Source organism: Pristis pectinata, chromosome 1 (assembly GCF_009764475.1).
Source record: "Pristis pectinata isolate sPriPec2 chromosome 1, sPriPec2.1.pri, whole genome shotgun sequence".
NCBI classification, from domain to species: Eukaryota; Metazoa; Chordata; class Chondrichthyes; order Rhinopristiformes; family Pristidae; genus Pristis; species Pristis pectinata.
The window spans coordinates 61,916,981-61,941,270 of record NC_067405.1 but is presented as its reverse complement, the minus strand read 5'-3'; the positions used below and the strand labels follow the sequence as shown (position 1 = coordinate 61,941,270).

Below are 24,290 nucleotides of genomic sequence, written 5' to 3'. Positions count from 1 at the left end.
AATTTTCATCCCCAGGAAGAGGATTTTTGATGTATCCGGAAAGAGCTACTCAGAATTTCCTGTTAATATACAAATACTGGAAGTTGAATGAAATAGCTTTAATTAAAAACATCTAACTGCCTTTAAGCACACACAAGGGACTAATTCAAAGATGTAATTCTTCTGGATTCAGGTAAAATTTACAAACAATTCTTCCAGTGTAGTACAAAGTTTACATTACAACATTTTAATTCAATCCTCTTATCGTTTTAATCTCATTTGGATTTCCATGTCTCTTTCCAGGTTAACACCGCTGATGAAATTACCAAGGCAGAACAAATCAACCAACTTATTGAAGAAAATATAAAGTGTGATCATCAAATATTGAATCAAACTGAAGGAGGTACAACTCTGCTACACTGTTTACTTTCTTACTTTGTCAGACATTTCTGAGTGTTATCTTTTTCTTGAGAAATCTGACATCAGGACTAAGATCCTTCATGAATGACACACCGCACTGAGATGGAAGGCAGAAGAAGCAGGTCAAAAGTTAACTAATGCTGGTCTTCGATTTTAAAATCTGGAGTAGGAAGAACTACTAAGAGAGAGGAGATTCTCTGCATTAGCAAATTAAGATATAAAGCAATTCAGCAAGAGTATTTAAGATTTTATGGGTGCGTTTATAGTTTAACTGCAGCATCGGTGACAAGTAGCCTTGCTCTGCATTGAAGTTGTATGCCGAATAGAGTGAAAATAGTGTGAGGATTTGACAGATTACCGGAACAAAGCAGTTCTGGGGAAACATCTTTAGTCTTAAATCAAAGTGAAACACAAGGACTACATACAGCGAATAACGGCGGTCCATTTAAGGGGAAGCCATGCAGACACAGTTAGGAGGATAGAAGTGAAAGGTAAATTAATGGGGTGAATTGAAGAAGGGTGAGAGGAGCCCGGCATTGGCATGGACTTGTTGGGCTGAACAGCTTGTTTCTTTGCTGTAAATACTACATAACACAATGTTAATTGCAGAATTTAAAAAAAAATCCACTCTGTCATTTCCATGATAAAAGTAGATCTAGCTGTAATCTCGATGACTGTCATTTTTGTACATACTCTTGTAGGTTTGCAATATCTGTTTTCTTTAATATAATACATTTTCATCACCTACTTGCTGGAAAGTCCACGTGGAATATATTAAAAGGACTCTGAATGTGTTGGAAATGAACCTTACTCTGCTGAATAGTCTGAACGTCGCTTTAATGTCAGAAATAATCCTTCCATTACTGGAGATAACTGCAACCAAAGATGTTGGTCATTTTATCCTGCCTGGGTTACTTTATTTAAACGGAAATGTTAATCCACCGTGTTTGAAATCCATTGATTTTCCACTGGCCCAAGGGGACTAACACTGCCCCTGTGCTGAAAATCTGGAACTTTACCACAGGGAACAGACCCTGAATTGTCCTGACTTTAGGATTGTGTTTATAAGGAAAGCAAGGAATTCTACTCACTTTAAATGATAATGTAAATAACTCATTATAGGCTGGTGAGCCTTACATCAATGGTAGGAAAATCATTGGAAAAGATTCTATCTGGAAAAGCATTGACTAATTATGGATAGTCGGCATGGCTTTGTGCAGTGGATGCCATGTCTTACAAACCTGATTAAGTGTTTTAAGGGTGGGGGGTGAAGATTATTGATGAGGGTGGGGTAGTAGATGTTGTCTACATGGACTTTAGTAAAGCTTTTGACAAGGTCCCCCATGGTCGGCTGATCCAGAAGATTAAGGCATATGGCATCCATGGAGACTTTGTAAATTGGATTCAAAATTGTCTTGACCATAGAAGGCAGAGGGTAGTGGTGGAGAGGTTTTATTCTGACTGGAAGATGGTGACCAGTGGTGTTCCACAAGGATCAGTGCTGGGACCTCAGTTGTTTGTGATATATATAAATGATTTGGACGAAAATGTAGGGAGGCCGATTAGTAAGTTTACAGACGACATACAATTTGACAGAGTTGTGGAGTGTGAGGAAGGTTGTCAAAGGATAAAGCAGGGTATAGACCAGTTCAAAATATGGGCAGAGAAATGGCAGATGGAGTTTAATCTGAACAAGTGTGTGGTGTTGCACTTTGGCAGGTCAAATGTAAGAGGAAATGGTACAGTAAATGGCAAGGCTCTTTGGAGCATTGATGTACAAAGGGATCTTGGGGTGCAAGTTCATAGCTCCCTAAAAGTGACAACACAAGTAGATAGGGTGGTAAAGGCGGCCTACGGCATGCTTGCCTTCATTGGTTGGGGTGTTAAGTATAAAAGTCAGGAAGTCATGTTGCAACTATATAAAACTTTGGTCAAGCCACATTTGTACAGTTCTGGTCACCCAATTACAGCAAGGATGTGGAGGCTTTAGAGAGGGTGCAGAAGAGGTTCACCGGGATGTTGCCTGGATTGGAGAGTATTAGCTATAACTAATAGAGACATAACTGTGCCTTTAACTATCGTTTACTGTACAACCGTAAAAAAAATGAAAACATAATACGCGTTTATTACTGACATATGCATAAGCCTGGCACCAAGAACATTTATTTGTCATTGCCCACAATACTATCAACCAGACACTGGGCACATATGTCTGTAACACACAGTGAGTGCCACCTGAGCAGCTAAATCTTCATGTTGTAAACCTGCTATAAAGAAAGCTGCGGCCTTAGGCCATCCAAATCCCTTATAAAGCTAATAAGATGCTTCTGAAGCGTGTTTGTTGCTCTGATGTAGGAAATACAGTAAGTAATTTCTGCTCAGTTATAACCCACAAAGAGTGATGTGATAATGAGCAGATGACCTTGCATTAGAACTTTACTGAGTTGGTTGAGGATAAGTATTGATCAAAAGGAAGCATTTTGCTCTTCTTCACATAATTTCATAGAGTCATAGAATCGTACAGCATGGAAACAGGCCATTTGGCCCAAACTGTCCACACTGACCAGTGGGCACCCTTCTGTATTATCTAATCTCCCAGCTCTTGGTCCATATGCCTATGCAATTCAAGTGTTTACCTAGACACCTGTATAACTTATGTATAATTTATGTTCTGTGTGTTGTCTGAATCTACGTGCCTGTGATGCTGCTGCAAGCAAGTTTTTCATTGTACCTCACCATACTTGTGCATATGACAATAAACTCGAATTGGCTTGACTTGACTTCTTAAATGCTGTCATCGACTCTGCTTCAACCATTCTCTCAGGCAGTGCATTTCAGGTACTTACCACACTCTGGGCGAAGAAGATCCCCCTCATATCCTCTGTAAATCTCTTCCTCCTTACCCTAAATCTATGTCCTCTAGTTTTATCTACCACTGATACGGAGAAAAGTTTCCTGCAGTCTCCCTTATCTATACCCCTCATAGTATTAGATACTAAGATCACGTCCCCTCTTAACCTCATCCACCCATATCAAAGGGAGCTTTGCATCTTACCTGAGAGGCAAACTGAACCTTACTTAAGGTCCAATAAGAAAGCCAACACTTCTCCTTCGGTTCTGCCTCAGGCTTTGGGCCAAGACTTTAGACTAGGATCCCCAATATTGAATCCACAGCAACGCACACAAAATGCTAGAGGCTTCTGGCTCGGAGAAGGAGAAAGCTATCAATGGAATCGTGTGTGGTAAAGGGAATGGTGGTGGTGCTGGTTGAGAGAGGATGATGAAGGTTTGTTAATCACAATATTTGATCTTCTTCCCGTAAAGAATACTGCATCACATGCAGGCGTACCAAATTACTACCTCACCTGGAGGTGAAATGAAAGAGCTGGTGTCACACCTCCTGAACTTGCATGGGAGTGTGCCATGGCAAGTGGGCGAGAGGGGCAGTTGTTGAAAAAATATAATGCCGGAACTGTGAGATATAAAACACTGCAGTTCCTGGATTTTGAAGTAAATGAGAATGCTGAAAATACTCGGCAGGCCGGGCAGCATCTGTAGAGAAAGAAAAATGGAATTAATGTTACAGGTTGATGACCTTGCATCAGAACTGGAAATATAAACTGGAAATACAAACTGGAAAGACTGGTTATCTGAAATTGTTGAATTCAGCATTGGGCCTTGAGGCTTGTAATGTTTCTTTTTCGATGATGAGATGGTGTTACTAAAGTATACACTGAGCTTTGTTGGAGTGCCAGAGTGGGGGTGGGATGGGGAATTAAAGTGACAGGTAACTAAAAGCTCAGGGTCATCCCTGTGAACTGAATGGAGGGGTTCTGCAAAGTGGTCACCAATCATGGTTTGGTTTCACGAAATGAAAATCAAAAAACCGCAGATACTGGAAATCTGAAACAAAAATAGAAATGCTGGAAAGTCTCAGGAAGTCGGGCTCCATCTGTGGAAAGAGAAACAACTTATGTTTTGGATCTGCGACCCTTTGTCAGTTCAAGTGAATCAGTGTTTCACCTCAAAGGAGCATACGGGGTCCATGGATGCTGTAAAGTGAAGAGGGAAAAGGGCAGGCATTGGATTTCTGCCTGTTGCATGGGATGGCGCAGTGAGAAGGGGAGTAGGTGTTGGTGGAGATGGGAAAGTGAGCAGGAGTCAAGGACGGAACGGTTCCTTTGGAATTCTGAATGGAGAAGAAAGGGGAATTAAGGTGATAGAAATTGCAGAAGATGATCCATTGAATGTGAAGGCTGGTGGGGTGGATGATCAGGACAAGTGGGAACCTATCTCTGTTTTGAGTGGGGAAAGAGGAGTGAAAGCAGAAGTGCAGAAAATGGAATGGATCCTGCTGAGAACCCTGTCAATGACAGTGGAGGGAAAACCACACTTATGGATATATTAAGACACCCCAAAGGCCCTTAATTTTTTTAAAATTTTTAATATTTTTATTTACGACGAGTCCGCGCCGCCCATTTTAAACCAAAATTAACCTACCTGTGTACGTCTCTGCAATGTGGGAGGAAACCGGAGCACCCGGAGGAAACCCACGCAGACACGGGAGAACGTACAAACTCCTTACAGACAGCAACTGGAATTGAACCCTGATCGCTGGCGCTGTAATAGCGTCGCGCTAACCGCTACGCTACTGTATCGTCCCTTGTATGGATGTTTCCATCACTTTATTAATGAAGTTGCTACAATTTTAGGCAGCATCCTTACAAATATTTGGCTTTCTTCCAGACTTCCTCTTTAACATTCTACGCACATTGCTGCAATCCAGAGAGCGCGGTTAGTCACAAAATCCTTAAACAAGTGATACCACTAAAGCAACAACCACTGTTCACAAACCAATATTACATACAACACATATGTTACAATTTACAACCTCTCCGGACTTTCCTTCCTTTACTTGTCCCATTACCACTACTGATTTCTTCTACCATCAACTTTTCATAATTTAATCACCTCTAGATACCAACCTATCATTAATATTCCCCTTTCATCTTTTCACTCTCCATTCCTAAAATTGATTAACAGCTCAAACACCTCTAACGATTTTCAGTCCTGTTGATGGGTCACAAGCCTGAAATGCCTACGCTGCTTCTCTCATCACAGTCCTTAATTGGCCTGCTGTGTATTTGCAGCAATTTCTGTTTATAACTCAGCACCATCTGCTCTCAGAATTAATAATCCATGCATCACCAATGATAAATACATAGACAGCATGAATTGCTACTGAGAGAAGTTTAAATTACATGAAGAAGACACTTGAAGAAATAGAGAATTTTTAAAAAGATTTCATACTTTTAATGTTCATAAATTGTTGTAATCGCTGACATTTTGATTATTTCTTTCTTGATGGTCAAAGATAAGTCTTTGTTAAGAAATTCCATACCTTTATCCAAAATATCCATCAAACTGATGGGTTACCTTTGCTACTTTTCTCATATTAAGAGTGGATAAATTTGCAGGTTTTGAAGCATTTCACCAAAAAAAAAATTAAATGGCAGAACCCTTAGGAGCAGTGATGTACAGAGGGATCTTGGGGTGTAAATCCATAGCTCTATGAAAGTAGGGACAAAAGTAGATTGGATGATAAAGAACGCATCTGGCATACTTGCCTTCATTGGATGGGGTGTTGAATACAAACGTAGGGAAGTCATGATGAAGCTGTATAAGACCTTGGTTAGGCCACATTTGGAGTATTGTATGAAGTCTGGTCACCGCATTAACAGGGAGGATGTGGAGGCTGTGGAGAAGGTGCAAAAGAGTTTCACCAGGATGTTGCCTGGATTAGAGAGTATTATCTATAGGGAGAGATTGGACAAACTTGGATTGTTTTCTCTGGAGTGTCGGAGGCTGAGGGGCAACCTGATAGATCTATATAAAATTATAAAAGGCATAGATAGGGTAGAGTCTTTTTACCAAGGTGGAAATGTCAAATACTAAGAAGGCATGGTTTTAAGGTGAAAAGGGGAAAGTTGAAAGGAGGTTTACAAGGGAAGTATTTTACACACAGAGTGGAAGGTGCCTGCAAAGCGCTGCCAGGGGAGGTGGTGGAAGCAGATACCACAGCAATGTTTAAGAGGCATTTGGACAGACACATGAACAGTCAGGGAATTGAGGGATACAGGCTGTGTGCAGGCAGATGGGATCAGTTAGATTGGCACCATGGTCGGTGCAGATGTTGTGGGCCAAAGAGCCTGTTCCTGTGCTGCACTGTTCTGTGTTCTATGTGGATGCTAGAAATCTGAAACAAAAATAGAAAATGCTGTAAACACTCAGCAGGTCAGGCAGAATGTGTGGAGGAAGAAAAACAGATTAAATATTACACGTTGATAGTTTTCTAATTTTCATCCAAACTGACCAGTTCTGATATTGGAAAGTTATTGGAATCTATCCTCAAGGATGGGGTTACAGAATACCTAGAGGCGCAAGGCAAGATAGGTCCTAGCCAACATGGTTTTGTGAAGGGAAGATCCTGCCTGACCAACCTATTGGAGTTATTTGAAGAAATCACAAGTAGGGTGGATAAGGGAGAGGCGGTAGATGTTGTGTATTTAGACTTTCAAAAGGCCTTCGATAAGGTGCCTCACAAGAGACTGATTAATAAGATGAGAGGTCATGGAATTACGGGTAGGATAACAGAATGGGTGGCGCATTGGCTGGTTGACAGGAAGCAAAGAGTGGAAATAAAAGGATCTCGTTCCGGTTGGTTACCGGTTACTAGCGGTGCGCTGCAGGGGTCGGTGTTGGGACCACTCCTTTTTACCTTGTACATTAACGATTTGGATGATGGAATAAATGGTTTCGTGGCTAAGTTTGCGGATGACACCAAGATAGGGGGAGGAGTAGGGAGTATTGAAGAGATAGGAAGGTTGCAGAGGGACCTAGACAGTTTAGGAGAATGGGCAAGGAAATGGCAGATGAGATTCAATGTTGAGAAATGTGCAGTTGTACACTTTGGAAGCAGAAATAAGTGGGCAGATTATTATCTAGGAGGAGAGAAAATCCAAAGCACGGAAGTACAAAGGGAGTTGGGGGTACTCGTGCAGGATACCTTAAAGGTTAACTACCAGGTCAGATCGGTGGTAAAGAAAGCGAATGCTATGTTGGCATTCATTTCGAGAAGTATAGTGTATAAAAGTAAGGAAGTGTTGATGAGGCTCTACGGGGCACTAGTGAGGCCTCATTTGGAATATTGTGCGCAGTTTTGGGCCCCACATCTTAGGAAGGATGTGCTGACGTTGGAGAGGGTTCAGAGGAGATTTATGAGGATGATTCCAGGAATGAAAGGGCTTACGTATGAGGAGCGTTTGTCGGCTCTTGGACTGTACTGACTGGAGTACAGAAGAATGAGAGGGGACCTCATAGCGACATTTAAAATATTGATAGGAAAGGACAGAGTAAATGTGGCTAGGCTGTTTCCCTTGGTGGGTGAGTCCAGGACCAGAGGGCACAATCTTAGAATTAGAGGGTACAGTTTCAAAACAGAGATGAGGAAACATTTCTTTAGCCAGAGGGTGGTGAATTTGTGGAACTCCTTGCCACGTACAGCAGTGGAGGCCAGATCAGTGGGGGCGTTCAAGGAGGAGATAGATAGATATCTAAATAGTCAGGATATCAAGGGATATGGGGATAAGGCCGGAAATTGGGATTAGAATAGGTTTTTTTTTCTTTCCCTCATTCCCCGTTTCTCATTTCTATTTTCCCTTTCCTTGGAGCAGACTCGATGGGCCGAATGGCCTGCTTCTGCTCCCTTGTCTTGTGATCTTGTGATATAACCTGGAAGCTGCTTATCTGAAATTTTTGAATTTGGTGTTAAGGCTTTAGCACTGTTGAGGAGAGAACTGTGCCTTCAGAATGCTGAAAGCGCAAGGGAGGGAAGATATATTTTGCGCCTGATATCATGTTGAAGGTGGTGGAAATAGTGGGAGATGATACATTAAATGTGTAGGCTGGAAGGGGAACCCTGAAATAAAAACAGAAAATGATGGAAACATTCAGCAGGTCAGGTAGCATATGTGGAAACAGAAGCCAAGTTAACATTTCAGGTCTGAAACTCTCCACTGGAATCTTGTTCTTGTTCTGGCTGGGAGGAGAGGGAGCAGGAAGTGAAACACTCTCAGTGTGGTTATGAGGCCTGCAATTAAGGGGAGACCATAGCTGGAGTAAATAGAAAGTGCAGTGGTGTAGAAGGGAAGGGTCTGTTGTCATAACAAATACGATGGAGCTAAACAAACTGAGAGTCCTTATAGGAAGCAGGATGGGAGGAGGAATGGACAAGTCACTAACCTTTCTCCTGAGATAGAGATAGAGAAGTCAAGATGAAGAAAGACGGTGCGCAGTGAGAGCAGGGTGAAAAGTGACAGTAAGTGTGACAAAAATGTTGGAGTTCTGTAGGAGACCAGGAAGCATCTCACACACTGGAAAAAGATGTTAGGGAGTGGGCCTGAAACAAAGACTGTTCCATAATTCCCACACACAGCTTGGAACCCAACATCCTCCAGTAGCTACCTTTGATTAGGAAGAAGTGAATGGAGTTAGAGGAACGTTGTTCAATGTGAGAACACGTTCAACCAGGCAAAGGAAAGTAGTGGGGGAGGGAGACGTTGAGCCTCTGATCAAGGAAGGAGCAGAGGGTCCTGGTAAGGGATGGGGGTGTAGAGGGATTGGATTCCTATGGTGAAAATAAGCCAGTTAGGGCCAGGAAACTGTTAAAGTTGTGGAGGGCATCAGAAGTACCACAGATGTAGTTGAGAAGAGACAAGATGGAGAAAAAAAAGTGTCAAAGTACAAAGGAGTATTTCTTATGGGACAAGAACAGGCTGAAATAATGTAACTGCCAGGACAATGTTGCCAATCTTAGGGAGGAGGTAGAAGTGGCTGCACATAGTTGGGGGACAATGAGGGTGGAGGCTGTGGAGGGCTCTAAAGGAAGTGAGATCAGTGACTTTCTGGAAGACCCTGGCCTGATATTCGGTTGGTGGGGGTCACAATTCAGAGGGAGGTCTGAGGAAGTGTCAGAGAGCTGGTATTCAGCCTCTGTGAGATAGAGATATGCAAATTAAAATATGCAAATTAGGCATGTGAGGTCCCTCTGTCCCAGGACCATTCTACGAAATCCTTTCTGCGCCGTCGTGCGGGCTTGCTTTTGTATATTACACCTGCTTATAAAACCCAGCATCCTGTAGGCTTCTTAAAATTTCTCCAACTGCCTTGCCACCTTCAAAAATCTATGCATATGGACACTGTGTTTCTTCCCCCATACTTAAGGTCCTCTATCGCAGCTCAACCTGCCTTGAGGAGAAAGGACCACTCTGAGGAGCCAACGGATCCAGATGGTGAGTGCTCACCGTGTAAAAGAACAATGATTTGGAAGCACAGGCTTCCTACGCAGCTACTGAAGATGATTTTCCCTCATGCGGCTGGAGATGCTAAGAAAGCAGGATGTGTCTGCTTCACACATCTATGAAATATTGGAAGGAGTGACAGTCCAGAAGGTTTCTTTGCTCTGTAAATTTCTGGAGGAGGTTATAAAGGCATTGACTGTTTTGTACTGGCCCTTCCTTTGTTTCAGTAGATACCTTGAGGTCCATTTGAACAGAAAACAGTTATAGCACTTCCAAGACTTAATCAGGGCAATTGTGTCTGTAGTAAGACTGACAGAAACATGTCTGAATCTGATCTGGTGGGCAACAAGGCAAGGTAACAGGTGCTTCTGTCTCTCATGGTGATAACACTGAATATTTTTTAAAGTGTTAATGCAGAAGGGAGTTTCAAATCTGCACTCCTCTTCCTTGGCAGTGGAGAGCAAATCCCTCCGGAGCCCCTAGGGCTGCCATCTGTTTCAAGGAGCGGTTCAGTCCTCAATATTAAAATATAGTACTACATTTCAAGTTAATACAGAATGCATTTTCTTCCTCATTTTAACCTGGCTGCCTGCATAACAGGTTTATCAGCTTGTCTCTCAAGAGAGACAAACCATTTATTTCCTGGCTGACCAGAAACCAGAACTGTTCTGGGGCATGCTGTGTGTCCCACTCTCACCGCTATGAATGGGTACAAGAGCCGGGCTTGAATTCTACCATGCACTGACCTCAGGTTGCATCTGCACCTGTCGATGGGGCCCTGCGTCAACAGCAATGGACATCCGACAGCCATGAGTGCCTTGACACTTCAGAAGGTGGCTCTGATTTCTGGCGTCGTGCCTTTTCCAGAGGTAAAAGATAATATTCAGCCACAGGAAGGTTAAGGATGAAAGGAGGGGTGAGCTTGGTGCAGCAGACACTGAACAATCTTTTGATTCTTTGTGGTATAATGTTTCAATTTATAGAAAAGTACACCCATGAGCGATGCTGTTGGATAATCACTGAAATTAATTAATGTCTTAATGCTCCTTCTGAGTGAATTAATTTGAAAGGATGTTCTATCATCCCACGTGATTGAACCCTTTTAAAGAGAATTATGCTCCTTGGCATTCGTAGGATGAATCTACACCAAAATAATCTGAAGAGTTTGAAACAAATACATTGGGCTGGCATGTTCCTTAGGGAATATTAATACTGAGAACTTCATGCATTGCTTGTTACATGCAATATTTTTCAATTATTTCTATTTGCTAATATATAGAGTAGTTTATTTAACAATGGTGAACACTTGAAGTAGAGTCACATATGTAGGTTCTCAATGAAATCTTGTGCAAAGGGCAACTGTGCCTTTCATTACTGAAGCAGGAAAGGTTGCTGCAGAAGAAAATAGTATGATGTTTTTTGAAACCCTGTTTTTCTTTTAATGAGAATCTCCAGCCTAGTACAGACACAGTGGTTATGACAAAAAATAATAACAATAGATGAGACCAATAAGCCATTGTCTGACAGGAACTGATACAACACTGCAAGTAGCCTGTGCTAATCTGACTGCACGCAACCTCTACCATGAGAAAAGATAAAGGCAGCAGTTATATGGGAACACTGCCAAATCTGTGTTTCTCTCCAAGTCATGCACCAAGCTAATTTAGAAAAATGTTACTGATCCTTCATTGTCGTTGGGTTCAAATCTGGGAATCCTTGCTGAAGAGTACGAAAAAAAGATGCAACCATTTGAGAAAACAGCTGACCACATTGCAAAAAAATGGATACATAAGAAAATAATTCAATCTGTTTTGGAACCTCCACAGAATCTTGACAACAAATCAAAAAAATGGTTTTTGGCTCTAAAGACAGATGGTCACGATAAGATGACTTCAGTTGATGGACAGGTTGTGCATGTCCCACATTTGTTCCCTAGTATTTTTCACACTGACCACCATCCCAGGCATTGCACTTAGACAGCGTAACCAACGTCTGAGTGGTGACTGTGCTCAGTGAAAACCTGACAAAGGTCTCTGACCTGAAACGTTGACTCTGTTTCTCTTTCCACAGATGCGGCCTGACCTGCTGAGTACCTCCAGCATTTTCTGTTTTTGTTTCAGATTACTGTGCTCACCCTTGGTACTGTAGAACACAACTTCAATTCCAACCTTGTTGAGATACCAAATATTGTTGTGAAACACCCTCACTGCACAATCTAATTAGCATATTCCCTGTTAGATTGCCTACTTTTTATTTTTAAATGAGTCTCTGGTACTTCGATCAACTCAGAATTTACATTCTGCTTAGAACTGAAGGTGACATGTAATTTAGGACACCCATCTGAAAATGGAGAAGGGCTCAAAGCTGTAAACTAAAAAGTGTCTTGAGGATGAAAATTGCACTGAGAACATGGAGGAAATGGAGCAAAGTGAAAATGGAACTTCTCACCCCTCTCCATACCCAGCTGAGGACTAATACTATCTTCCTCATGGTGATTTGCTACCTACCCACTCAGTCATACACCCAGGCAACCATATTACAACAGGAGTAGAGTCATAGGGTGATGTAGCATGGAAACAAGGTCTTTGGCCCACAGAATCTGTGCTACCCATGAAACGCCCACTAATCCTAATCTAACCCATTTTATTCTCCCCACATTCCCATCAGCTCTCACTAGATTCTAACACTCACCTTTAACCTACCAACCCACATATCTTTGGGGCATGGGAGGAAACCAGAGCCCTCGAGGGAAACCCATGCACTGACAGAGAGAACATGCAAACCCCACACAGACAGCACTGGAAATCAGTATTGAACCCGATCGCTGGAGCTGTGAGGAAATGGCTCTACCAGTGTACCACTGTGCTGCCCCAATATATTTCAACTGTAGACATACAACTGGCAACCCTAACAGCTTCGTCTTTACTAGGACAGTTTTGGTCTGTCATAAACTTCAATTTGAGTACATTCACCCCAATGGATTTAGATGACAAGTTTGTGATGGGAACACTGGGTGATAAATGAAGTATGGATGAGGAGACTAGAACTGTTTTTCATCTTTCCGTAGCTGTGCAGCCAGGAAATTCTGGCCTTTATCCAGCCTTTTATCAAATTCTAGCAAAGCGTAGTTATAATAGAGGATTCATTTGATGTTGTCCAGAGCAACCTTCAACATGTAACAATGACACATGGCGCTCACTATGCCATACATATTAATGTGAAAAGGCCCATTGGTGTCATCAACTATCCTGAAGCATGCAGTCTTCCTACAAGGATCTGTAGCAGTGTTTCCAGCACCAGAGATCCTAAGCACAACAAGAGCAACTCATTATAGTTCATGAAAATCAAAGAGGTCGAATATTGAATTCCCTTAGATAACATGCTCCTTCTTCTCATCTATATGAGAATCCCTTTGCCTGCCATTCTATTTTCTTTTCCTCGCTGTGTATAGTCTGGCTTGCTGAGCATATCCACTATGCCAGAATCAGATTCGCAACAAATCACAGAGCCACTTCATTGATTCCACCTGCCACATGCACTCACTTTGTCAGAGGAATTCCTTTACTTCCACCCACACTTCTCTGCTTCCCAGACTAACTTGTTTCTCTCTTTCTCTGTTCTGATGAGGAGTCCCTCATCTCAAATAGAACATGGAACATAGAAGAGTACAGGACCTTCGGCCCCATGATGTTGTGCTGAACTAATTCAACTAATAATTAAAATCCTACTAAACTAGTCCCTTCTGCCTACACGTCCATATCCCTCCATTCTCTGCATATTCATGTGCCTACCTAAGAGCCTCTTACACGCCTCGATTGTATTTGCCTCCACTACCACCCCTGTGGCAGTGCATTCCAGGCACCCACTACCATCTGTGTAAAAAAAACTTGCCCTGCACATATTCTTTCAACTTGCCCCCTCTCACCTTAAGTGCATGCCCTAAATGTTATCTGTTTCTCTTTCCACAGATGCTGCCTGATCTGATGATTTTTTCCCAGCATTTTCTGTTTTTATATCATGAAGGTGCAGTTCTCCTTATCCTACTCATAAAAGTCTGGACTACTGGGCAAGTCCCACCACCTTACTGTTAACAACTCATAACATAGAGCCACAGGCCTAACGCATTGGTAACTACCACCATTAAGCCACTTTGACTCATCTTATCGCAGGCATTCCCTTTGTTCTACACGTCCTTCCCCCACCTCTCCGACTGAAAACTAACTCGCATCTCTCTCTTTTCTAGTTCTGATGAAAGGTTACAGAGCTGAAATGTTGACTGTTTACCTTTCTACATATGCTGCCTGTCCTGCCTGAATTTTTCCAGTATTTTCTGTTTTATTTTTTCATTATTGTTAAGACTGGCATTCTGCATGAAACACTCCAACCTACAACAGCTCAGGACTGGAACCAGTGCCTAGGCCTTTTTGAAAATTGCTACAGGAACTAAAGTGGGTCTGCAATCACAGAAACATGTTCTAAGGACACAAGATCTTATGAAATTGATACAGGAGTCAGCCACTTGGTACTTCAAAGATGCTCTGTTTTACAATAAAAACATGGTTAATTTTGCTCACCTATAGAAGGATGTAACTGTTCTGGGTTAAGTGCAGCAAAGGTTCACCAGACTGTTTCCTGAGATAGCAGATGTCTCAACATGAGAAGAGATGGAGTAGGGTCTGTTCTCTTGAGTTTAAAAGAACAAGAGGTGACCTCATTGAAAAAAACAAGTAGAGGGCTTGGCAGGGTAGATGAGGAGAGAATGTTTTCCTGGATATCTAGTACAAGTGATCATTGTTGCAAAATAAACCATTTAGGACTGAAATAAAAATAAATCTTTACCCAGATGGTGAAGTTTTGGAATTCTCCCCCCGAGAGGCTGGGAAGACCCTAAGTGGAATTTAAAAAAACTGCAGGTGCTGGAAATCTAAAATAATAAACACAAAATGCTGGAATTCAACAGCTCAAGCAGGATCATGAGTTTTATACTGAAATGTTAACTCTGTTTCATTTTCCATAGGTGCTGCCTGACCTGCTGAGGACTTGCAGCATTTTCTGTTTTTATTGTGAAGGCCCCATCATTGATTGCATTCCTAGCACAGATCGATAGATTTCTGGATATTAGAGCAATCAAGGGGTGTGGGAACAGGGCAGAAAAATCAGCCGTGATCTTATTGAGTCATGGAACAGGGTCTACGTCTGCTCCCATTTCTTGAATGTGGAATCTGGTTGTAAATGGATTTACTGCCGAATTTACGTTTGACGTCCAGGTCAATTCCTGATGGACTAGAAAAAGAGCTGAGGATTGGAAAGTGAACAATTCCTCTCTGAAATGGAAAAAGCACATTCAAGCCATTGACACCCTTTTAAACAAGCTGCATCAATGCTCCCACTTGTACTGAGCTTACCTGCATCAACTAGCTTTGCTGAACACATATTTCCCCATGTGGAAAACAAGTGGATCTGGTGTTCTGGAGAATTGGTAAAATTAATTCTTAGTAACACCATCCAGGACAGAACAGCCCACTAGACTGGAACCCCATCCACCACCCTGAACATTCATACCCTCCACCACCAATGCATGTGTACCATCTACAACATGGACTGCACTTACTCACCAACAGCATGGTAATAGTTATGGATTAGGGAGGTGCTGTTGGAGTAGCACCTCCGTAATCCACAAGCATTACAATGAAGAAGGACAACATCATCCAGTGCATGGGAACACCACTACCTGCAGGTTCCCCTCCCAGTCGCACACCAACCTGATTTGGAAATATATTGCCAAACCTTCATCCTCACTGTGTCTAAATCCTGGAACTTCCTCCCCAAAAGCACTTTGGGAGCAACCGCACCAGAAGGCTAGCAGCATTTCAAGAAGACATTTCATTCCCCAGGACAATTAGGGGTGGACAATAATTGGTGGCCATAAATGAATAATAAATGAAAGAGTTTAAAATTTGACCTAGGTTAAGTTGATGCCCTCATGGTGATCATGAACAAAAGCCTCATCTCACTGCTTCAAGAAATAATCTGAAATGTTGATGGAAAGGAGGAAGATTAGGAACCGTAAAACAACATCAATGCATTAATGGAATAAAATATCCCTCCAAAGTAGTGTTATATTTTGACACGTCAAAGGTAGAATGTCAGTTTCTTAAGTGCTCACAATGTGTTTGTAATTTTGGTGCTCTCAGGGGTGAAGCCTCACCAAAGCAAGAGCCACCTGAGCTGTCAAAGGTTCAGAGAAATATTGTGAGCCAGTCATCTCTTCAGTAATGGATTCTGAGCTGATGTTGTTATTAACAATTCCCAATTGCTTATGGATCTACTGAAATGGAGGTACAGCATGCTGGGCATTGCTGGGAGAAGGATACTTTGTATTTGCAATTTGTGCCTATATTCTTTCACTTCTGCGGGTCAGAGAGCCTACTGCAGCTCGAGTTTAATCAATGACAATTATTTCAAATGACTAATTCCCAGCCTCTGTCCAATTATTCTCAATTATTTTGGAAACTGGAACACAATCACTGCAAAGATCTTTGTAACATGAAGACATATGCACTCTATCAGTGCGTAAAATGAACAAGCAGCAATTTATTGATTATGCAAATAACTTCACAAATTCAGCAACTCCCAGTAATGACTAAAAGGTAAGGATTTTCTTGAAGAGTCAGCCAATGGCTTCAATGGACACAACAGCAGAAATTCACGCAATATTGATCAATGTAATAATTGAATGACAAAGGTAATTTTTATCTAAAGAAACATAATTCAAAGCTAAATTGCATTTATTTTAATACAAGTGTAACTAGTAAAGGAGATGAACTCAAGGCTTTAATTAACATGGGGGGTCTATGATATTGTTGCCATCACAGAGACATGTTTGAAGTACAAGCTGGACTGACAAATCAATATCCCAGGGTATAGAATTTTAAGGTGAGACAGAGGGGGGAGTAGAAGGGGAGGAAGTATTGCACTGTTAGTCAAAAAATGCATTACTTCAGTATTGACGGAGGATATCCTAGAAAGCTCCTCAAACAAGGCCATATGGGTAGAGATTAGAAACCAAAAGTGAGTCATCACTTTGCTGGGGTTCTGTTACAGATCTCCCAACAATCAACAGGAGACAGGCAGATATCAGAGAGGTGCAATCAAAATAGGGTTATTGTACTAGGGGATTTCAATTTTCCGAAATTAACTGTGATTGCCTTAAGCATTATAGGCTCAAAGAGGGAGGAATTTTTGAGGTGTGCTCAGGAGAACCTTTTGACGCGGTGTGTAAATAGACCAACAAGGCAAGGAACATTACTGGACTATATCTTGGGGAATGTAGTTGGGCAAGTGGAGGGAGTGACTGTTAATGGGGAATCATTTTGGAGATAGTTGCCATAACTCTGTATATTTTAAGGTGGTTATGGAAATAAGGTAGGGATGGACTTGAAATAAAGACCTTAAATTGGGGTAAGGCCAATTTCATCAACATAAGGGAGGACCTGGAAAAGATAGATTGGGAGCATCTACTTGTAGGTAAGTCCACATCTGCACAGTGGGAAGCATTCAAAGGAAAAATGACAAGAGTTCAAGGCCAATATGTAAACAGAAAAGCTAGGGGTAACAAGTGCAGGGAACCCTAGGTGTGAGGGAAAGTGAGGGTTGGATAAAGAGAAAAAAGGAAGTCTATAACAGGTAAACAGTACTAATGACATAGGAGGGCTGTCATGACTATAAAAAGTGCAGGGAGGCACTTAAAAAGAACATTAGGAAGGCTAAGAGGGGTCACAAGAAATCATTGTCAGACAGGACCAACATAAATCCAACAATGTCCTATAAGTTTGTTAAGGGCAGAAAAAACAGAGAAAAGGTAGGGCCCATGATGGACAATAGGGGCAATCTGGGAGTGGACCCAGAAGGTATAGGTGAGATTCTAAATGAATACATTTCATCGGTTTTCACAAAGTAACCAGACTTTGTGGTTGGCGAATTCAGTGAAGGGGTAGGTGAAAGTCTAGTCCTAAATAAAGAGAAGGTACTAAATGCCTTGTAGGGCATAAAAGTGGACATATCCTCAGGACCAGATGGGATTTATCCCAGCTGCTATGGGAGTTAAGGGAAGAACTTTCTGGGGTTCTGACAGAGGTTTTTAAATCTTCACTGGACACAAGTGAAATATCAGATGACTAGAGGACATCAAACATGGTCCCTGTTTTCAATAAAGGCAGCAGGGAAATGCCTGGTAGATCACATCACAAGATCACAAGACAAGGGAGCAGAAGTAGGCCATTCGGCCCATTGAGTCTGCTCCAAAGAAAAGAAAGGGAAAAAGAAAAAGAAAAAAGAAATGAGAAATGGGGAAATGTCCATGAGAAAAAAACGCTATTCCTTTCTAGCCCCAGTTTCCGGCCTTATCCCCATATCCCTTGATACATTGACTAATTAGATAACTATCTATCTCCCCCTTAAACGCCTCCAATGATCGGGCCTCCACTGCTGTACGTGGCAAAGAATTCCATAAATTCACTACCCTTTAGCTAAAGAAATTTCTCCTCAACTCTGTTTTAAACCTGTACCCTCTAATTCTAAGATTGTGCCCTCTGGTCCTGGTCTCACCCACCAAGGGAAACAGCTTGGCCACATCTACTCTGTCCATTCCTTTCAACATTCTAAATGTTTCTATGAGGTCCCCTCTCATTCTTCTGTACTCCAGTGAGTACAGTTCAAGAGCTGACAAATGCTCATCGTATGTAAGCCCTTTCATTCCGGGAATCATCCTCGTGTATCTCCTCTGAACCCTCTCCAACATCAGCACATCCTTCCTAAGATATGGGGCCCAAAACTGCACACAGCATTCTGAATGAGGCCTCACTAGTGCCCCGTAGAGCCTCATCAACACCTCCCTACTTTTATACACTATACCTCACGAAATGAATGCCAACATAGCATTTGCTTTCCTTACTGCCGATCCGACCTGGTGGCTAACCTTTAGGGTATCCTGCACGAGAACCCCCAAGACCCTTTGTACTTCTGTACTTTGAATTTTCTCCCCTTCTAGATAATAATCTGCCCGTTTATTTCTGTTTCCAAAGTGTACAACTGCACATTTCTCAACATTGAATCTCATCTGCCATTTCCTTGCCCATTTTCCTAAACTATCTAGGTCTCTCTGCAACCTTCCTGTCTCCTCAATGCTCCCTACTCCTCCACCTATCTTGGTGTCATCTGCAAACTTAGCCACGAAACCATTTACTCCATCATCCAAATCGTTAATGTACAAAGTAAAAAGAAGCGGCCCCAACACCAACCCTTGCGGGACACCACTAGTAACCGGTAGCCAACTAGAACAGGAACCTTTTATTCCCACCCTTTGCTTTCTGCCTACCAGCCAATGCTCCACCCATTCTAATATCCTACCTGTAATTCCATGAGCTCTCATCCTATTAATCAGTCTCTTGTGCGGCACCTTGTCGAAGGCCTTTTGAAAGTCTAAATACACAACATCTACCGCCTCTCCCTTATCCACCCTACCTGAGATTTCCTCAAAAAACTCCAATAGGTTGGTCAGGCAGGATCTTCCCTTCACAAAACCATGCTGGCTTGGGTCTATCTTGCCTTGTACCTCTAGGTATTCCATAACCTCATCCTTGAGGATTGATTCTAATAACTTTCCCACCACCGATGTCAGACTAATAGGTCTGTAATTTCCTTTATGCTGCTTCCCACCTTTCTTATATGGTGGAACTACATTTGCGACCCTCCAGTCCTCCAGAATCATGCTGGAGTCTATCGATTCCTGGAAAATTATCACCAGTGCTCTGCAATCTCTAAAGCCACCTCCTTCAGAACCCGGGAATGCACCTCATCCAGTCCTGGAGACTTATCTGTCTTTAGTCCATTTAGCTTTCCTAGCACCTTCTCTCTAGTAATCTTAACTGAACTCAGTTCCATTCCTTGAGACCCCTGACTATCCGGTATATTGCTGATGTCCTCCACAGTGAAGACTGATGCAAAATACTCATTTAGTTCCTCTGTCGTCTCCCTATCATCCATTATAATCTCTCCTGCACCGTTATCGATTGGTCCTATATCAACCCGTGTCTCTCTTTTACTCTTCATATATTTAAAAAAACTCTTAGTATCCTTTCGAATGTTATCTGCCAACTTCCTTTCATAATTCATCTTTTCTTTCCTAGTGACCTCCTTAGTTTCTTTCTGCAGGTTTTTAAAAGTTTCCCAGTCTTCCGTTTCCCACTAATTCTTGCTTCCTTGTATGCCCTCCCTTTTGCTCTTATTTTAGCATTAACCTCTCTCGTTATCCACATTTGTGCCTTTTTTCCATTCAAAACCTTCTTTTTTCTTGGAATATATCTATCCTGCATTTTCCTTATTTCTTGTAGAAATTCGGTCCATTTCTGCTCTGTCGTCCCTCCAGCTAGCTTACTTTTCCAATCATTTTGGGCCAGCTCCTCTCTCATGCCACAGTAATTTCCTTTGTTCCACCGAAATATCGATACACCAGTTATCAGCTTCTCCTTCTCAAATTTGAAACTGAACTCAATCATATTGTGATCACTAGTTCCTAATGGTTCCTTTACCTTTAGTTCCCTAATCACCTCCGTATCATTACACAGCACCCAATCCAAATCAGCCAATCCCCTGGTGGGCTCATCAACAAGTTGCTCCAAAAAGCCGTCCCGTAGACATTCCACAAACTCACTCTCCTGAGATCCACTGCCTTGCTGGGTTTCCCAATCCACCTTCATGTTAAAATCCCCCATAATTATCTTAACGTTGTCACTCTGACACACTTTTTCTATTTCTAACTGCAACTTATAGTCCACATCCTGACTGCTATTACGGGGCCTATATATAACTGCTATTATTGTCCTTTTACCCTTGCTATTTCTTAGTTCCACCCATAATGGTAATTATAGACCTGTGAGCCTAACATCAGTGGTAGAGAAGATATGGAAAAAGTGCTGAGGGAGAGGATTAATGATCACTTGGAAGGGCAGGGAATAACATGGCTTTGTCAAGGGCAGCTCAATTTGATTGAATTCTTTGAAGAGGTAGCAAAGTGTATCGATAAGGGCAGGGCAGTGGATGTGACTTACAAGGTTTTAGTAACACTTTTGAGAAGGTCTCACATGGGAGACCAGGTCAAATGTTAGGGCCCATGGGATCCAAGGCAAGTTGGCAAACTGGATCCAAAATTGGCTTGGCAATAGGAGACAGAGGGTGATGGTAGAGGGTTGTTTTTGTGATTAGATGCCTGTGACTAGTGATATCCAACAAGGATTGGTGTAGGGACCCTTGCTGTTTGTAGTTTACGTGACCGGGATGTGGATGTGGGAGGCAAGATCAGCAAGTTCATAGATGACAGAGTTGTTGATAATGTGAAAGTTAGTCTTAAGCTGCAGAGAGATATCAATGAGTTAGGGGAATGGGCTGAAAAGTGGCGGATAGGGTTTAATTCAGACAAAAGTGAGGTGATGGATTTTGGGAGCTCTAATGAGGTTAGGACATGCACCATGAATGGTAGGGTTTTAGGCAATATTGAGGAACAGAGGGACCTTGGAGTACAAATTCATAGATCCTTGAGGGTGGCAGCAGGTAGGTAATGTGTTTAGCAAGGCATAGGTGATACTGGCCGTCATTGGTCGGGGCAATGAATACAGAAGTAGGGAGGTTATACTCCAACTTTGTAAAACCTTGGTCAGACCTCAGCTGAAATATTGCATGCAGTTCTGGTCACCAAGATACACCAGGAAGGATGCAACAGCATTGGAGAGAGTGCAGAGGAGATTCACCAGGATGTTGCCTGGGATGGAACAGTTTAGTTATGAAGAGAGACTGGAGGAGTTGGATATTTTGTCTCTGGAATGGAGGAAGCTAAGAGGGGTATAGATTATTAGGGAGGTATATAGATTATTAGGGATATAGAGATGTTAGACTGCAGGAAACTTTTCCCCATATCAGAGTTAGATAAAATTAGAGGACATAGATTTAGGGTAAGGGGGAAGAGATTTAGTGGCGATATGAGGGTGACCTACTTTACCCAGGATGGGCAATGCCTGAGAGAGTGGTTGAAGCTGGGTCGCTGACAGCATTTCAGGAGTGTCCAGATGAGCACTTGAGTCTCTTAAGCATAGAAGGCTATGTACCCAGTGCTAGGCAATGGGATTAATATGGAAAGGTGCCCACTGGTTGGCATGGACGAGTTGAGCCGAATGGCCTTTTTCTATTCTGTCATTTATAACCTGAAGCCAGTGTTATCAACTTTGTGCAAGGTTGTTGCAGGATGCAAAACCCACAAACTTTTAAAAGCTCCATCCAAATGGATATTTAAAAAAAATTGACTATTTTGTTTTATTTTATCTTTCTTGTGAATGAATACAAATGTCTGGAAATTTTTGGATGGATTTTATTTTTACTTGTGGTAGCAGAAGACTGGCTAACCTGGGTTTACCAATAATATCCCTCAGTTTGTAGTTTCTAAGTAGTTTGACGGCCAGTTAACGATTGGTGTAATGTGAACAAACATTAATTCTACTCTGAAGTTGTGGAAATAAATTTATCAAGCTTTGAAACCACACTAATTGATTAACAGGCAAACTACTAATATTGAAAACCATTTTATTATTCCCATATAATAGAACCTATCAGGCTGTTTTAAGGATGAGGTCAAGAAACTTTTTCCCACATAAAGTGCAGTGAAAATCTGGAATCTAGAACTGTCTCCCTCCAAAAAACTGGGTGAGGATGGGGAAAATTGAAGATTTCAAAACTGAGGTTGATTAGCAAGAGGAAAGGTAGTTGGAACTCTCATATCTACTCCCTGACCCCTCTGAATTTTAGCGACTGAGTCTTGTTAATATGCCATCTCTTGGACAGATGTTCCACTACTATTTCCCTATGTCTTAAATTGTTATTTCTAACCTTTCCCGGTTCTGATGGAAGGTTATGCACCGGAAAGTTAACTCTGTATGTCCCTCCACAGAGGCTGCTTGTCCTGCTGAATATGTTCAGCTTTTTCTGGTTTTTGCATTTGACTTCTTTAGAAAGCATTTTACAAACTTTGTAGTGTACTTGTTGCTCCTTAGACTGAACCATTGCATTCTGTGCTTTTACGGTATCCTGTCCTTTTACAGATGGATCTTGTTCTCTGGAGTGGGATGGGTTAACTTGTTGGCCAAAAGGTATCCCAGGAAAGTTGACTGCGGTTCCCTGCCCAAGCTACATGCATGACTTTAATCATGACGGTACTGTGCTTTAAAACGTTACTTATTATTTTACAGATTATTAAATGTAAATGGCAAAAAGCAAGTAGGCCAGAAGAGACATGGCAGTTAGTAAAGTATAAACAAAGGGTTTTTATTTTCCCCATTGGTTTGCAGGGTTTGCCTATCGACACTGCGATGATGATGGGAAGTGGAAGTTTGTGGAAAGCCGAAACCAAACATGGGCAAATTACACAGAGTGCATCATACAAACCTTCAACTGGCAAAGACAAGTACAATTAAAACCTCCCTTTACTGTGATGTTGTAGGTCCTATATTGGTGTTACAATCTATTGGGAATTAACTTTGAAACCTAATTTTACCCTGTACTTATAATGCTGTTTCCAATTTTCCACAAAACTAACAGAAATGAAAAACTCCACAATACAAAATTTTTACTGAATATTTTCTACATTTTTATATATTTATTCTTATTCAGCAGGAACTTTTTGAGCGGTTGTCAGTGATGTATACCTTAGGATATGCCATTTCACTCTGCTCACTGATCGTAGCGATTATGATCATGGGATACTTCAAGTAAGTACAGAAGATGAATTTTTATCCACCCATCCCCAATTTGATATTCAGGAGGAATGTAACGGGGTGAATATTGTAATTTAGCCTGGCTAAGACACAGTACTATATGAAGGAGGCAGAAATAAATCAATGGAAAATCATGCAGGTGTCCCTGAGGTATGGAGGCCATAGTGGGAGAGCTCTGTGGAACAGTCCTGGGGTCTTAGTTTGCTCCTGTGCAGCTGAGAAATTCCTTCTGAAAAATCACATTGAGCCCAACCGCTAGGCAATTGGTCTGAAAGTTAATAAATCTGAATCACAGAATCAAGCAATTTAAGGCACCGAAAGAGGGCATTTGGTCCATCATATTTGTGCTAGCCAAACAAGAGCAACTTAGCCTAACTGCACTTCCCAGCTCTCAGTACGTAACTTTGTGGATCACAGCTCTTCAGGAGCTCATGCAGATACATTTAAATATGACGAGGGCTTCTGCCACCATTGCTCTTCATGCTGTGAGTTCCAATTCCCCACTGGAACTTTGGATGGATTTTCTTCCTCAACTCATCTTTGATTCATCTACCAACTATTTTAAATGTGCATCCGCTGATTACTGACCACACTGCCAGGGGAAATAGATCATTCCTGTTCACCTCGTTTAAGCCTCTCATAATTTTGTATACTTGGATTAAGTTTTCCTTCAGGCAAAGGAAACAGTACAGATCTAGCTAATCTCTCTTTATAA

The 24,290-nt window shown here is 41.8% G+C and overlaps 1 protein-coding gene across 3 annotated transcripts in view; it reads left to right on the top strand.

Annotated features, from left to right (window-relative positions):
- The window catches only part of LOC127577251 (parathyroid hormone 2 receptor-like), a 70,128-nt gene that overhangs the window by 5,538 nt on the left and 40,300 nt on the right, over positions 1-24,290 (top strand). Inside the window, exons 2-5 of one of the 3 annotated variants that reach the window (XM_052028296.1) lie at positions 283-382; positions 22,904-23,014; positions 23,150-23,265; positions 23,475-23,569. In XM_052028296.1, the coding sequence (XP_051884256.1) occupies positions 283-382; positions 22,904-23,014; positions 23,150-23,265; positions 23,475-23,569 (422 nt within the window). Of the gene's footprint in view, positions 1-282; positions 383-10,493; positions 10,628-22,903; positions 23,015-23,149; positions 23,266-23,471; positions 23,570-24,290 lie in introns of those variants that run through there. The other 2 variants (XM_052028288.1, XM_052028303.1) reach the window with 2 other exon arrangements.